Source organism: Alosa sapidissima, chromosome 8 (genome assembly GCF_018492685.1).
Source record: "Alosa sapidissima isolate fAloSap1 chromosome 8, fAloSap1.pri, whole genome shotgun sequence".
NCBI classification, from domain to species: domain Eukaryota; kingdom Metazoa; phylum Chordata; class Actinopteri; order Clupeiformes; family Clupeidae; genus Alosa; species Alosa sapidissima.
In genome coordinates this window covers 19,753,697-19,769,477 of record NC_055964.1, presented here as the reverse complement: position 1 = coordinate 19,769,477, position 15,781 = coordinate 19,753,697, and the positions used below count along the sequence as shown (strand labels likewise).

Below are 15,781 nucleotides of genomic sequence, written 5' to 3'. Positions count from 1 at the left end.
TGGCCTTACCTGCTGGGCTTTGGCGGAGAGTGGCAGTCCAGGGCCCGCCTGGGTGCGTAGCTGGTTCTCTGAGGGAACCTGCACCAGGAGGAAGGTAGACATGCTGCGAGCCACCACGCGGAACCTGTGAAGAGCGTGAGACCAACACCTTCTCAGTCAACACCTCCGCTGTGAGAACACAGTCTGACATAGCCGTTTAATGCCAACATGGCATTGATACCTATAGTATAGCAAAATGGCACATGTAGGGGCAATGCTAGATCTTATTTTTTAGGTAATGTTCTTTTTTTTTAAGTATATTTTTTGGGCTTTTTTGCCTTTATTGGACAGGACAGTGGAGAGTGACAGGAAGTAAGTGGGAGAGAGAGATGGGGTGGGAATCGGGAAATGACCGCAGGTCGGATTCGAACCTGGGTCCCCGTGGGCACTCAGACCCGTACATGGTACGGGCGCTGCAGCCTGCTGCGCCACAGCGCTCCCCCTTAGGTAATGTTCTTAGCAAAATGGGATCTAATGTCTACTATCTACAAGTATCACATGCAAAGTATTGCCAAGCTTGCAAATGTCATGCTTGAAGAGCTTCAGTAGTCACCTCTGGTCTTCTCATGCATGCTTACTTAAGTCCTTGCCAATATGATTTTCACCCCAACAAAAAACATTATCATGGAGCCTCTCAGCCACTGATCCACACGAGCCTCACCCATCCAGCCTCTCCATACCTGCTAGACAAAGGAGACTTCCTGCCCAGGCCGATGGCTCCCAGGATGCCCGAGTTGATCCTCTCCTCCCCGAGCAGGGCCAGCCGGGCCTGGAAGGCCAGCAGGGTGAGGGTCAGGTAGTCGAGCGCGCACGCGTCCCCCAGATCCACCTGCCCCTGGATCAGCTGCAGGAATTTGTGCCACCACAGGAAGAGCTTGGCCTCGTCTGCCGGACCACTGGGGAAGAGAAAAGCCAATTTTACCTCAAGATGGAGTCTGTGATTTTGCCCATCTGTTTTCACCCTTCTGTGATCCTGCAGCAAGGTATCAGCTAGTTAGAATTCTGGATGGAGTCTTTTTGGACACACATACTGAGGGCAGCAAGAGGACTGTGAGTAGCAATCTGCACAAATTGACAAAAACGTCTATTGTGTTAGAGTTGCAAACTGCTCTGAGAACTTCATACATCTGAAAGAGTCAGAATCCGAAGTTTGTAGTTTTGTCATTGATGTAGGTCAACTCTGTGTTTCATAACTGGTGCTTTTTAACTAGTCAGCATAACTAATGAGAATAAGATGGGTCAGTGCATGGGTGGAACAAACAGGTTCAGACTTCACTTTTTGACTTTTGAGCACTCATCTTCAGCTATGTGAACATAATCTACAACTGTGCCTGTTCAACATTGCTCCTTCAAAACGGGAGTTCCTTCATCATAATAATGTACAATTCAGATACAAGTAGTAAACGTTTGGCAAGGTGCGGTTAGTGCAGGGCTAACCTGGGGAAGACTTGGTTGAGCCAGGTAGTCAGGAGTGCCAGGGTCCTCTTCTCGTTCACCACGGTCTGGTCCAGGTTGAGCCGTTGCTGGACGTAGACGTAGAGGGTTAGGAAGCTCCCCAGGGACAGGCTCTCCTGGATGAAGTCATCCACAGTCAGCTCGGGCACTTGCAAGGACACCAAAATAGGACCCCAGCCAAAGTACTGATCAGCACCTGAAAGGAGATGAAAAGAGGACGGATGAAAAGAGAAGGCCAGGAAAAATCCATCACTGGAACTCTCCAAGGACAGGACTCCTTAGATGTGCACATTCATGTAAGATCAGAACTTCTATTAACATTTGCTGTAAGGTCCTACATCATCTCAATGCTTTGAGGTCATATTTTTAGCAAAGAAGAGACCAAAGTGACACAATGGTGATAAAAATGACTACCAGCACAATCAGCTGGTAGTCAATCTGCCATCTACCCCCCCTCCCCCTCCGCGTTTGTGTGCTTTGGGGGAGCGTGTTGGAGTGAGGTCTGAAGGTAGGACCTTTGTAATTGTGTATTTTCAAAATCTAACTTGATTGTACCGTTTATTCCAGGATCCCAGATCCCTCATTTAATACATGTCTGGGAAACTGACCCTTGTATACACTAAAGTGGAAACGACTGAATCGACCAGCAAGACCGCTGCAGCACTCACCGTCGGCGAAGTAGGAGAGGATGCAGGCCTCGGTGGCGCGGGCCATGTGGCGGACGGAGGCCAGGCAACGGCAGGCGGCGGTCAGCAGGGGCAGCACCAGCGGCCCGCGGGCCCTCTTCTCCACCCAGCTGTGCAGCTTGGCGCCGAGCCCCTCAGCCGTGGACACGCCGGCACCGTTGAGGAGGCTCAGGAGCTCGGCGAACAGGCTGCAGGTGGCCATGTGTCTCTGCTGCAGGTCTGTCTCTGCAGAGAGAGAGACAAGGCCAGACAGACGCGGCACATGCCAGACACAATGAAGGCAACCTTCACGCTAGTAGCTGTACGAGTTGATGGATATTTATGCATTTCGTCACATAGAATCATTCATCTTATTTTACATGTAAATGAAATAATAAATATGCTCCTTGGGCTCCAAATTCCACTGAAACGGTGGCTTAACAATGGTGATAGTTATTCTACACCAGCCACAAAGCTAGTTGAGGAGCATCGCAAGGTTTAGTCGCCTGTGTCTTACCTGGCGGGTTGAAGACCACAATGCACTCCAACAGTTTCTCCATCTCCACCTCCAGGGAGGCCAGACTGATGTTCCCGTTCTGGTCCAGGACAGTCAGGAACTGGACCATGAGGCGGAGGAAGGCCTGGCACTTCAGTGTCATGTCCTTAACGTCACAAAAAAAGCACAACCACCATCACGTCAGCGTCACATTTAAGGAGCACTGCACTAGAGGAACTGAACTGCTCTTGCTAGTGCTCGCCCCCTGTGGGTCTGGCTTCAGCTTACATGGTGCAGTTTGCCCTCCAGACCTGGCCCGAAGCCGGCGGCCATTTTGAGGAGTTTGACGACGAGCTGGGAGGACGTGTCGTGGCTGAGGATGAGGGAGGAGGGGTAGTGGGTGTTGACATAGCCAGTGACGTTCTCGTAGGCGGAGGAGTCCACCAAATGCCAGGGCACAGAGCTGGACTGTCCCAGCAGACTCAGCAGGGGCGACTCCTGATGGACAGAACACCTTAACCAATCAACAGAGAACCTACCAGCAAACTTCAACTGAACATTTAAGCAAAATCCATCGTATGGGCCAAAATGGGTAAGGACTGTCCATAACAACACATTATGACTCATGTTGAATGTGGCAGCTAAAACAACCAACACGCCAACTAACAACAACCAAGCCTATTTTGGCAGTCAACTGTAACACCATATGACAATGACTTCTGGCACGCACACAGTAGCGTCTGGAGCATGTTTACAGTCTAGATGGGAGAAACGAGACGAGGCTTTAAGACAGCTCACTCACGGGCTTGCTGAGCAGGTGGTCCTCCTTGGCCAGGAACACCATCATGTAGAGCAAGTAGACCACCATGGTCTGGGCCCCGGGGCCAGGCTGAGGGCCCAGGGCCTCACTGAGCACGCTCACCCAGTTCACCTGACACAGCACGCCCCCCAGGAACAGGAAACAGCTCTTAGGACTGCCCCGCTCCACCTGGATTAAAACAAAATAAAAAATGGACGTTCCAGAAGATTCTACTGTACTTCAATAATACAGTGGTATAACAGTACAGCCATCCAACACAAGTGAAAACTGCAGTCACTTTAAATTAACTGTGACATAGTCAAGTTGGTTTACTGTATATTAATCTGAAGGGAAGGCCTCTCACTCACGTTAAAGAACTGGCTCATGAGAGCCTGGTCTGGGTGCAGGTCTTTCCACAGTAAGAGGTTGTACTCGCTGTGGTAGGCGTAGAGAAGGTACTCGGGCATCTTAGGGGACGTGCAGCTTTCACAGTAGTGCATGAGGTGAAGCCAGAGGGCGCCCCTCTGTCCCGGCAGCAAACGATCTGTGACCACACACACGTACACACACCATTTAAGCCATATCAGTTTAGAACACTCCTACTGTTTCATTGACTCACTGGAGACAGAAGTAAGTACTCTTCAGCAGAGACAGGTACTTTGCATTGGGTCTTACCTTTGAATTTCTCATGTAGGGTGTCGGTTAGCTGGGCGTAAAGGGAGACAAGGCCAGTGGCAATCGCAGTGTCTGACTCCAGCCAGGGGTAGCAGCGGGGATTACTGACCAGAAAAAGCCCCACAACTTTCTTAATACACATTAAGACTCATTACAGAGTTGGTCTAACATACGTATGCATATGGGGAAATTGTCAGATGAAACAGTCATATTCTTGCTTTTATTGAAAAAGAAAACCCAGCTAATTTTGCCAAAAGACTTCTAAGGTACTAAAAAGCTGCCACACTACAGAATACAGACGGTGGGCATTACCTGGCATCATCAGTGTCTAGAACCAGAATCCATGGCTTGAAGAGTTTGGCCATTTTAGACTGCAGATCTTGGAGAGCTGAAAGACAAGCATGTGAATAATGGTGCTTAATGATTAAGTAAAAAAAAAAAAAAAAAAAAAAAAAAAAAAAAAAAAAAAATATTTAAATAAATAATAATAATAAAAAAAAAAAAACAGTAATTTATAGCACTTCTCAAAAAAAGAATTTCGCTCAAAGTGCTTTTACACTTCACCACACAAGCAGGGAACTTCTAATAAATAGGTCACACAATAAAAACATTGATAAACACCCTAATCCATGGGGTATAAAAATCAATTAAAATGACAGACACATTATTAGATAGATAAATAGATACTTTATTGATCTCAAAGGGGAAATTGTGAGTGCTGGCTCTGTCACTATGAGTTGGCCCATCACTATGAGTTGATCCATTACTATGAGTTGACCCAACACTAGGAGTTGACCCAACACTAGGAGTTGACCCAACACTTGTTCTAATCGCTTACCTTTGAGTAGTCTTGTGCTCCCCAGTGGCTCCTTGGCACAGTTGTTCACTTCCAGACTGATGACGTAGTTGACCAGGTACCCAAGGAAGGCCTTGACCTCCTCAATGTAGGGTGCCCACTTGCAGAGCAGCCCGAAGCTGCGGAAGTCCCCCTTAGAGAGACGCAGCTTCAGGAAGTAGTTGGACAGCCACTCGATTGTTTCGTCCACCTGAGACCAAGACACAGGGCAAAGTCAGCAACCTCATTACAACAACCGAAAAGACACAAATAGAGCAGCCAAAAAGACAGCAACCTCATTACAACAACTGAAAAGACACAAATAGACAAGCCAAAAAGACAGCAACCTCATTACAACAACTGAAAAGACACAAATAGACAAGCCAAAGACAGCAACCTCATTACAACAACTGAAAAGACACAAATAGACAAGCCAAAGACAGCAACCTCATTACAACAACTGAAAAGACACAAATAGACAAGCCAAAAAGACAGCAACCTCATTACAACAGCTGAAAAGACACAAATAGACAAGCCAAAAAGACAGCTGCCATTATGGTTGTTCTCCTCCCCTTCTCCCTCTTTTAAACTAGTGGCAGAGAAGAAGCTGGGCATCATGCAGCTGTTTGTCTCTGGTGAGCTACCTGTTGTGGGGAGAGGTAGATAGATGCAGACCCAGAGCCAGCTTTGGGGGATGAGGAGGAAGAGGAGGAGGAGGAGCTGGGGGCTCTGGCCACCTTCTTCCTGGTTGGTGGCGGGGAACAGCCGAGCACTCGGAGGGAAGACCTCCAACACTCTGGGCTCAGCAACTGCTCAGACGAACCTAGCGACATGAGCACACACACAAACACACAGATACTGTCAAACACATTATGAAACACACACACACGCACACACGCGCACGCACGCACACACACACACACACACACAATACTAAACAGATGCCCAAACACACAGACACACACACCCCCACTCACACAAACAGACACATCAAGTGTATATGTTTATATCCTGCAGTGTTGAATATGAAACGCCAAAGTATACTCATAGGAGGTGCTGCTGCTGATGAATATGAATCAATAATGCCAACAGCACCAGCACTTCTGCGTTTCAAGGCCTTCATCTCGAGTGATGTTGAGGACTTAGAGGCCTTCAAGCATAAATAATACAGCTAGCCACGTCTCGTCTCATTTAGTACACTTCATTAAGTGCTACTGCAACTGTTTACTTAATTCTGTACAGAGAAACAAACTGTAGATGTTTTCACCACTTAAGAGCTCTGAGCCTCTGCAGGTTTAGTCATGTGTGGCCACTGGTATATTAAACCATAATGAGTAGAGACAACCATGGCGAAATTTACAGACAAAAAATTGTGTGGGGCCACAGACGGCAAGGTGGGAATACTTTAAGTATTTATGGAGTTTTGAAATATATAACACAAACATCTCTGAAAGCTTGGGCTTGGAGGAGGATTAAAAGTCTTTGGCTAAAAGTATAGAGACATGCAGATGTTATAGGTGGGAGGTGGGGGAAAGCACGTAGGCATACTGTAGCTTTGTTTGGCATTCATTTGTTTGTTTGTTTGTTTGTCTGGTGTCTTGTTTGTAAGCAGGATTATGCAAAAACTACAATCTTTATTTTTAAAAAATGTAACTGTCATGGAAAAGTGTAGCAAGGGGCCAGAAAGACACAGTTAGATTGGAGCAGTTCTGAATCATGGGGTGGATACAAATGTAGCTTCACTTTCAATAATGTCACATTATGCCAAATAGGACATCTGACCTTGGCGGAAGCCTGCTCTCTCTGAGGGCCAGATGTATTAACACATTTGCGCCCACTTCAGGCGTATTTGTTTTGCAATGTGTGCGTAGAATCATGGCACCCTCACAAACAGGCCCACTGAGGTAAATGTTAAGATTGCCTGTCGTGAGAGCTGAAAATGGCAAATTGCGCTTTTCCGTGTCATGCATATGCATTCACGGGAGCGTCAAGGGGAAAGTGGGAGTTTACTGTAAAGAGATGGGAGGGGAAGCGTTAAGAGCGCATAATTATATATTCCGCGGTATGTACTGCCTGTGAAAGCGCACGCCTATTCTAGGCCTAAATATTTCCGCCTTGTAAAAGCAGGTGTTAATCCAAATTGCGGTTAAATGCATCAATAGAACCTTTCAAAGACAACAGAATCGCTATTTAGAGCACCAGTTTTGCGTCTTTGTACTATATTAAAAGCAACCTTAACTTTCGTTGGCCTTTCGAATGTCTTACTTTCACTTTCACGTCATCCACTTGCTTGTTGACATCTTATCATGTACTGTATTGTATTATTTCATGATTGCTAAACGTTTGATTCTTTTTAATGTTGTCATCAGTTAACTTCATTCAACTGCGCTTGTATGTAGGCTATGGCGTTCAGTTGTGAACGTTCATAAAATTGCGGTAGGGGGCGGAGAAAGGCGCAGATTACCCGATGAAGTGAAAGTTTGATAAATAGCACATATGACGGCGTTCGCTATCTGCGGTTTGTCCATGGCGCTGATAACGCTACGTTCGCAAATGTACATACATCTGGCCCTCTGTGCCTTTCTAGTTTTCATCATGGCTCTCTTGCCCAGTTTGACCAAGTGCTCTCCAGTCTGTGATAGTGCGTGCAAGTGTTTTAGTCACAGCGGCCCCCCTGCAAGACTACTGCAGGCGGTGACTTACTCTGCATGAGTAGGCGGAGAAAGTCGCTGTAGTGGTCGGGGAACTGGTGGCACAGCATGCGTGTCCAGTGCTTGCAGAAGAGGTTGAAAGGCAAGAGCACCTCTGGCTCGGGCTGGAGGCCGCACGCACCCAGGGCCAAATGGATGAGCTCCATCAGGCGGCTGCGCTCGGGGAAGGCTGGCTGGGACCCCGCCAGCCACTGGCTCAGGTCAAACTGGGAGAGTGGACGACGGAAGGGAAGGGGAAGAGAGAGGGACATAAGTCACTTTAAGGACTAGAAACCACAAGTTTAATGACTGCAATATTGTTGACATGGATAAGGGAAAAAAATGTCATCATCTTCATGCGGTGGAAGTGGAAATCCTTAATTTATGTGATCAAAACTTTTAACAAAAATAAAGTAAATCCCTCTACACTCCAACACCATTCCACATTCATTGTTGCAACATGTGCTAGGCCACATTTGTGCTAGGCTTTATTCCTTTTTTTTTTTTAGCTTGACTGTGATTTGAGTGACCCGAACCTTGGTGAGGAGCATGAAGATGACATCTCCGCTGTCGGCGTGCAGGGCTGTGACCACCTCCTCGTAGAGGGCCACCAGCTCGGCCGGCGAGGCGTTGGGCGTGAAGTACGGGGAGAGGAGGTTGCAGAGGCGGCGGTTCTGCAGGATGGTCTTCAAGATGTGCCTGCACTCTGTCTGAACACCCTGGATAAACACCTGGAGACAGCAGCACAGCGGGGAGAGGAGAGGAGAGGAGAGGAGAGGACAAGAGAGAGGAGAGGAGAGGACCACGTGTATGAAGACAGGGCACATGTCGGCAGAAGTGGACACTGAGTAATGTCCAAGTATACAGTATGTGCATGAGTAAGTTTGTGTACGCTTGTAAGTGTGTGTCTGTGTGTGTGCGTGCCTGTGAGATTCAGATATATTCCATCTGACTGCACATTGTCTGAAACATGAAGCAGAACCTTTTTCTATTTCAAGCTGTCTACAAAGTGGCGTAGTGACACAACAAAGTCTTAGATCTAACGTTTCTCTTTTACCTTCCTGTCAGAGCAATGTGAGAACAACATATGTCCAGGTCTGACTCCTCTGGGAGGATGTCACAGACGTATTGTTACTCTATTGCTCTCCAGCAGGAAGAAAACTAAAAAGATGGATGAGGCCATTACACACTCTTCCTCCTCCTCTTCATCTTCCTTGCCCTCTTTCACATCAGCAAGGTAAAAGTTTTTCATTGTTATCCTGTGGTCTTGTGGACATCTAACTGTAATGAGTCAAAGCAGGCAATTTCCACACAAGTGCATGTGTCATTTATTACAAACCGTTAAAATCTCTAAACTCCAAATGCCGCTGGCCATCAACGATAACAGCACGGAGCTTGACGTCATTTCACGTCCCGTTCTCTTTAAAGGGACTGCATCAACTCAACACAGATATACATGCACATCGCAACTGTGTGCTGTACACCCAGCGCTAGTGAAGCATTACCTAACTGTAGATAAAACCGCTAGATGATGGTGAATTAAGATGTATGAAGCTCAGTACGCTTGTGTGAATGCGTGTGTGTTGAGTGGGTACGCGGTACATGCAGTGGACACGAGTGGACGGGTTAGTAGTGCCTACCTGACCCAGGATCTCAACACAGGAGGAGAAGAACTGGCGTGTGGGAGGATGGCGCAGGGTGTCCTCACACACAAACGACACCACCTGATAGAAGGCTGTGATGCCCACCTTCTGCACAGCCGGAGATGGGTGCAGCTTGAAGGCGTTGACCAGGGCACTGGGCAGTGTGGGCATACAAAACTCATGTCAGAATCTTTGCAACCACCAACTACGCAACTAAGTGAATATCTTTAATTATTTCTTAGCTTTTTTAATGTCATTCCAGACATTCGCTTTTGTCAGATTTTCTATCTCTCTTTTTTTATGTTTTCCTGAAAATCTAGATTTCTGCAGCTTTTAACTAGTGAAATTGAAGACCTTTTTAAGACCATAATGCAAAAGGAAAGGTAAATTAGACTTTTTTTGAGACCTTGTGGAAACCCTGACAAACATCATTTCAATACTTAATTGTCAGAAAAAATAAAGCAATATATCAGACACCATGAGTATCCCCAAAACACATTCAGAAATAGACTTTAAAGTAAAACTTAAAAAAAATGCCCATGTGTGAGACTGGTCTGAGAGCAGTAGATGAGGATAATAATCAGGAGGATGATGATGATGATGATGATGATGAGGGTACTGACGTGATGAAGTTCTCTGTGTGGACGGCGGCCTCGGCTACGCTCTGGGGCGGGGGCTTGATGGCGTCTGTCTGCAGCTGCTTGATGTCGCTCTTCAGGGACTGGATCTGCGTCTGGACAGGCTCCTGCAGGTGCATGCCCTCATACTACAGGACCCAGCACACCACAGGACACACACACAACATGAGGAACCGACACACGGAGGAGTCAGATTCACATAACACATCACAACACATACCACAAAAGAGATAGCAGTGCACACACTATACACTATACATTATAAAGTTAAAGCTGATTAGCATTTAACAGTCACCTTTATACAAAGTGAATTTATATCACAAGCACCCATATGGTAGGGGAGATCATACACTAAAAACTTGATGAAAAGGTTGCTCTTACAGACATTATATCAACAGTACACAGACCAATAGCTGGGTAACTACATGAGTAAATGAGTAATAACAATAGGCAAATTGACTAGTCATTTCTCTTTAGTGCTCCTTTCTCTGGGATTCATTTTAGAGACTAACTCTTGGGTAAAAAACCTCTTTGCTAGTAAAAAAGGGGAACAATGAGGGGCCAGGGTGATGCTGTGTGAATGACCGCATGTGACCCCTGACCTTTGCGTTGATGTGGGCGGCGCCCTGGCAGGCCTGGCCCCCTTTGCCCTTGCACTCCAGCTGCATGCTGAGCTGCTCCTCGCGGTTGCAGTAGAGCTGAGGGAGCAGCTCCAGCAGCTCGCTGTCCAGCGCCACCTGCTGGGTCTCCCGCATCGCTGCAAGTCTGCAACCCGGGAGACACAAAGCACGGAGTGAGGGAACAGAAGGTGGTGTCAGAAAGAGAAGTTCTCTTAGCTGTTTTGTAAGTCTTTATTTGACATCATATAAATATGTGTCTGTCAGGCAAGGCTGACAACACTGTTCACGCTTTAATTGGGATCAAGTGTATTATTTATATGGGATATTCAACTTCAAAGGCTCACTTTGAAGTGAGGGGGACTAAATAATACAGTGGTGTATTAATGTTCCATGACTGATGATGAAGTGGTATACATGCTGTTAAATAATATGGACACTCTTAGAAAGGAAAAACTTGGGAAGGTATTTTTAGACAAGGACATTCAGGAGAAGAACTACTGATATGCTAAGATGTTTGCTTGTGTTACAAGAATATTTTATTTATTTATCTATTTTTATTATCTGTTATCTTTTCCCAAAGAACGTTTCTGTACAATGCTGTTTTCAGCTAAAGGATGTCTGGACCAATGCTGGTTTGCCACATGCACATCTGGACGCCAGGCTCTACTCCTTATTGGTCACCACAACGCTCCGCTCTAAGATCTTTGGTCACCACTAATCTCTATACTGCATTGACCAGATACCAGTGCATGTCAGGGCAGGCCCAGTCTATTTTCCACTACATTGACGTTCTGTATGTCAGCGGTCTGGTTTGGTGGTTGGGAGGACAGTCACCTGGCCTGGTGCTGGAGCTTGGTGAGCTCCTTGTGGAGGAGAGCGGACGAGGCGGCCTCCTCAGACAGACACGCGGTCGGGACGTCGGGCACCGGGGCTCTCATGGGCACCAGCAGCAGGGCTCCCTGCGGGGCATCGTGCTTCCTCAGGTTGGTCAGGATGCGCTCCTTTGCTATGAAAACGTAGAAGAAACGTTCAAGAAACGCTCCTTTGCTATGACAACGTAGAAGAAACGTTCAAGAAAGTTCAAGAACCAGGCGAACAACTCAAAACTGAATCTGCTTTCTACTTCACTTATATTATGACCAAGGATGTCCATAGTTGTATATATCACTACACTAATGTGTTTTGATAGAATATCTTAATTTAGGAAAATTAATATATACATTTATATATTTATAATCTATTAGACAGCACCAGTCAGGTAGGGCGACAACATAACACTGGCCTCTTCCAATAGTTTATGCATGGACCCAAAAAGCACCACTTCCTATCTAACAGACACAGACTGCCGCAGGGAGACATTAAGCATGTTGAGGCCCACACTGCACTCCCTGTCCTCAGCTGGCCCGTCCTCTCTCCTCAGGCGTGATGGGCTAACAACCTTGTCAGCTCCGCCGCCCAAGTGTCCTATAAAAACGTCCCCATTACCGAGAGATCTCATTAAATCAGACAAGACCTAATCGCAGGAGGTAATTACTCCGGTTCTCCAGAGAACTGACAGACACACTTGGTGCACGCATTCGTCCGGGCCCAGCACTTAAGCAGAGGACAGCCCCAATTTGCCTCCATGTTAAGACAGGCCTTACCACATACATCAGAGTCTGGTGTAACCGTAGACTGTAGGGGCGTAACAGGAAGAGTGTGGGAGTGAGAGGTGCACCGACTGGTGGAGACTGCGAGGTCTGGACGTACCGGCGTGTGGGTTGATGAAGTCGGTGAAGATGGAGTTGCTGGTGACGTGCAGGTAGGACGGCTCGTTCTTGACCTTCTGCCACAGGTCCAGCACCTCATTCAGCTCGTGCTGCACACGCTCAATGTCCACATACTCCATCCACACCTCCTGGAACACACACACACACACACACACACACACAGAAACGGATATGATACACATGGCCACACATTCACTAGACACATTCACTACACACATGTTTACATGACATACTGTATAATACAGGTATACATCTATGTTTAACCATTTAGCAGATTCATTCATCAAATATGACATTCATTACAGTAAGAACATACGGTATGCTATCCACACCCACACACAGCTCCATATGGCAACACATTTTCAGTCATCAGACAACACATTTACACACTCATTTGGCAGGGACATTATAGGTAGGATACATGCTATCTATCAGGACAACACACACACACACACACACAATGAAAGGATAATCTCTCCTGCTGATAGTGCCACAAGAAGACAGGGCAGTCCTCTATCCTGTGGGTTGTGTGTGTGTGTCTGCGTGTGTGTGTGTGTGTGTGTGTGTGTGTGTGTGTGTGTGTGTGTGTGTGTGTGTGTGTGTGTGTGTGTGTGTGTGTGTAGGGGAACCCTACCTGCTGCCTCTGCATGATCTTGGCCAGCTTGTGCGCATCGTACTGCTTTGGCAGAGAGGGCAGGTAAACCTCCTGCTTCTGCAGGTTCTCATCGTCCAACCACACGGCAAAGACACCAAAGAGCCTGGAACAAGAGAGAGCGAGCCTCATCTAAGCTGGGGTAATTTTGACCAGAGTCATTAAGAAGTAAGAGGTAAAAAGTGCTGCAACTTTTTGTTTTACAAAAATGTCAAAACTGTTCTGTACATTCAGCGAAAAACAGAGAAACACAAACAAACAACAAAACACTGCAATAAACTGACTCTGCAGTACCTGACGAGTTCGATGTGCAGCTCAGGGGAGGTCATGTACTGGGTGATGGGGGTGGCAGGCCGGGACTCCCCGTCTCCCGGGCCCTCGCTGGGGGAGCGCGGCACCTTCAGGGCCTTGCTGGCGGCGTGGTGGAAGTCGGACACCTCCACCAGCCGCTGCCTCAGGTCCTTCAGCAGGGGCGCGTGGGCCGAGGCGTGGAAGTAGCGCTTCCCAATGCAGCCCTTGGCCTCCAGTCTGGACAAAAGGCAGAACAAGAGACCATCCATGTGTGTAGTGCTTGCAGGTCATGTATGTATTCAGTTCAAAGTACTTTCTTGAGCATCTTCATTCCAGAGCACAGTGACCATCACAATACAACAAAGGGACTCCATGGCTCACTCCTGCATGTCAGTCAATTCAAATGAAAGCATCGAGTTGTATTTATTTTTAGTGTGACGATCTCTAGGATGGTCCTCTAGAAAGTCTAAGCCCTAAGCTGTAGTCCAGTGAGCTGTGAGAGAGAGTGGCACAGGCAGCGGGCAGCAAGCGGCCGGCGTGTCCCTACCCGAACTCTGGGCCAGGCTGGCGCAGGTAGAGCTGCAGGAACTTCTGCCAGACCAGCGGCAGGAGTGGGTGGTCAGCGGGTGTGGCCAGAGCCTGCTGTGCCCAGCGGTAGACCATCATCCTCTGCAGGGAGGGCACCACGTGCAGCTTCAAACGCACCTGAGCTTTCTGTCCGCCGGGAAACAATTACATTCAGGTTACACTGCAATCTAATGGTGTAGACATAACATGGCACTAGCTACAACATACCTTATATGCCTTACAGTTCACTTGATCCCTTATACAATGTATGAGCAAAAATATGCAGGCGGCGCAACGTTAAATGGACCATTACACCAAGTTGGGCTCAAATGACATGCATGTTGAGGTAATGCTACATAATTAATGGTCATGTCAGTCTGGAGTCACAGTTCATGTGTGGCTGTGGCGTGTGATAAATGGCCTGCTGTATGCTGGACCTTGAGGGCTTGATCGGGATGGCTGGCCGGGCTAGACAGAAGCTCGTGTTCCACACAGCGCCGCAGCTGGGAGTCCTCCTCGAAGATGGACTCCATGTTCAACACCAGCCAGGCAAACCACACCTCGGGTAGGGAAATGGAGAGGAGAGTTCAATATCAGGCAGAGAAGTGAAACTGGAAACAGTGTCAAAGTAACACTCTAGTTTGTTTGACATGTTTGGAGTTACACTGGCCAACTCAAGGCTCAAATCCACAACTTTTAGCGCTCTAACATGAAATCGCAAGAAATACCCACAACCCTAATGCACCACCTGAAAGTTATGGTGTGCAATTTTACACGGAGCTGCCTGCACTGAACAGCCCTTACTGACTAGCTCATGCTGCAGTGGAGAGGACAGCTGTTGTCAAGGACAGTTCAATTATTAATGAGTATGGACATACTGAGTGTAGCATGGCAGGGGACTATACCAGGGGTCTCCAACCTTTTTGGGGCTGACGAAGGGTGACAAATTAGACGGAGGGCTACTCATTCTTAAAAAAAATCTTGAATAAAATAAATGTCTTAATTACACTATAAAATGATATGTAAGACTATTTGTGTTTTTTTATTAACAGTAGGCTAAGCAATGAATAATTATTAATAGTCTAAACAACCGTAATAATATTAGCCATTAATAACGTCATCTTTTTCTTACTTTCCGACATCAACCACTATTATAAGAATACACTTGCAGAATACATTTTTACATTGTGTTTGTCTAACAACAGAGGTGGGCTAACACTGTTTTAATGTTAAGGGGAGTCTGCGCAGTGGCGGATTAACTTCAATTTTTAAAAGTGGTTCTACACTTAAACTTGTATTAACACATGAAAACGTTAATAATGATATTGAAAAAAACTCTTCCATATGTGATTTAGAACTCTGGCTATTTTTAGAACATACACTGCGAGCGCCTCATAGGCTCCTGGCTACCAGGTGCCTGTGGGCACTGTGCTAGAGACCCCTGGACTATACAATGTGTAGGATATATATGCAGCTGATGCACAGGCCTGATGCAACACATTTGAAATGTCAGTAAACAGAGATAATGCAGCAAATGCAGCAGTTTTGAGAATTCTCTGAACAACTCTTATTGTTATTATCGTTCATTATCCTTTCATGGAAATGCTGAAATAGGTGGGTAACAAAAAAACACTAATGGGACTTGCCTCTTCAGTCATGGCGTAGCCTTCAACAAAGGAGGGGGTCACATTTCCAGCCACTATCCAGCCCATCAGCGAAGACAGAAGGCCCTTGTCTCCATGGTAACCTAAGGCATTCTGATGATAGGGAAACAGCCACAATGTCAGCAATTATCCACCACACTGGTCAACAAGTAACAAAAACATGGTCTTTCGGATCTATTTTGGTGGCAGCCATTCATGCATGCATTTGTGACCCTAATTGTCCCTATTTACCATATGCTGACGGTACACAGAGCAACATTTTGGACAATAACAGTTGACAACA

At 46.7% G+C, this 15,781-nt stretch overlaps 1 protein-coding gene across 2 annotated transcripts in view; it reads right to left on the bottom strand.

The window, feature by feature from the left end:
* The window catches only part of epg5 (ectopic P-granules autophagy protein 5 homolog (C. elegans)), a 28,758-nt gene that overhangs the window by 2,415 nt on the left and 10,562 nt on the right, over nucleotides 1-15,781 (bottom strand). For both annotated transcript variants that reach the window (XM_042100925.1, XM_042100926.1), the window contains exons 21-44: nucleotides 15,481-15,591; nucleotides 14,272-14,394; nucleotides 13,815-13,981; nucleotides 13,271-13,504; nucleotides 12,959-13,082; nucleotides 12,305-12,452; nucleotides 11,390-11,561; nucleotides 10,538-10,700; nucleotides 9,921-10,063; nucleotides 9,295-9,451; nucleotides 8,191-8,385; nucleotides 7,668-7,881; nucleotides 5,609-5,787; nucleotides 4,968-5,175; nucleotides 4,442-4,517; nucleotides 4,130-4,233; nucleotides 3,823-3,998; nucleotides 3,458-3,643; nucleotides 2,944-3,153; nucleotides 2,677-2,821; nucleotides 2,163-2,405; nucleotides 1,477-1,690; nucleotides 720-935; nucleotides 10-124 (exon numbers count right to left, since the gene is read on the bottom strand). In XM_042100925.1, the coding sequence (XP_041956859.1) occupies nucleotides 10-124; nucleotides 720-935; nucleotides 1,477-1,690; nucleotides 2,163-2,405; nucleotides 2,677-2,821; nucleotides 2,944-3,153; nucleotides 3,458-3,643; nucleotides 3,823-3,998; nucleotides 4,130-4,233; nucleotides 4,442-4,517; nucleotides 4,968-5,175; nucleotides 5,609-5,787; nucleotides 7,668-7,881; nucleotides 8,191-8,385; nucleotides 9,295-9,451; nucleotides 9,921-10,063; nucleotides 10,538-10,700; nucleotides 11,390-11,561; nucleotides 12,305-12,452; nucleotides 12,959-13,082; nucleotides 13,271-13,504; nucleotides 13,815-13,981; nucleotides 14,272-14,394; nucleotides 15,481-15,591 (4,023 nt within the window). The remainder of the gene's footprint in view (nucleotides 1-9; nucleotides 125-719; nucleotides 936-1,476; nucleotides 1,691-2,162; nucleotides 2,406-2,676; nucleotides 2,822-2,943; nucleotides 3,154-3,457; nucleotides 3,644-3,822; nucleotides 3,999-4,129; nucleotides 4,234-4,441; nucleotides 4,518-4,967; nucleotides 5,176-5,608; nucleotides 5,788-7,667; nucleotides 7,882-8,190; nucleotides 8,386-9,294; nucleotides 9,452-9,920; nucleotides 10,064-10,537; nucleotides 10,701-11,389; nucleotides 11,562-12,304; nucleotides 12,453-12,958; nucleotides 13,083-13,270; nucleotides 13,505-13,814; nucleotides 13,982-14,271; nucleotides 14,395-15,480; nucleotides 15,592-15,781) is intronic.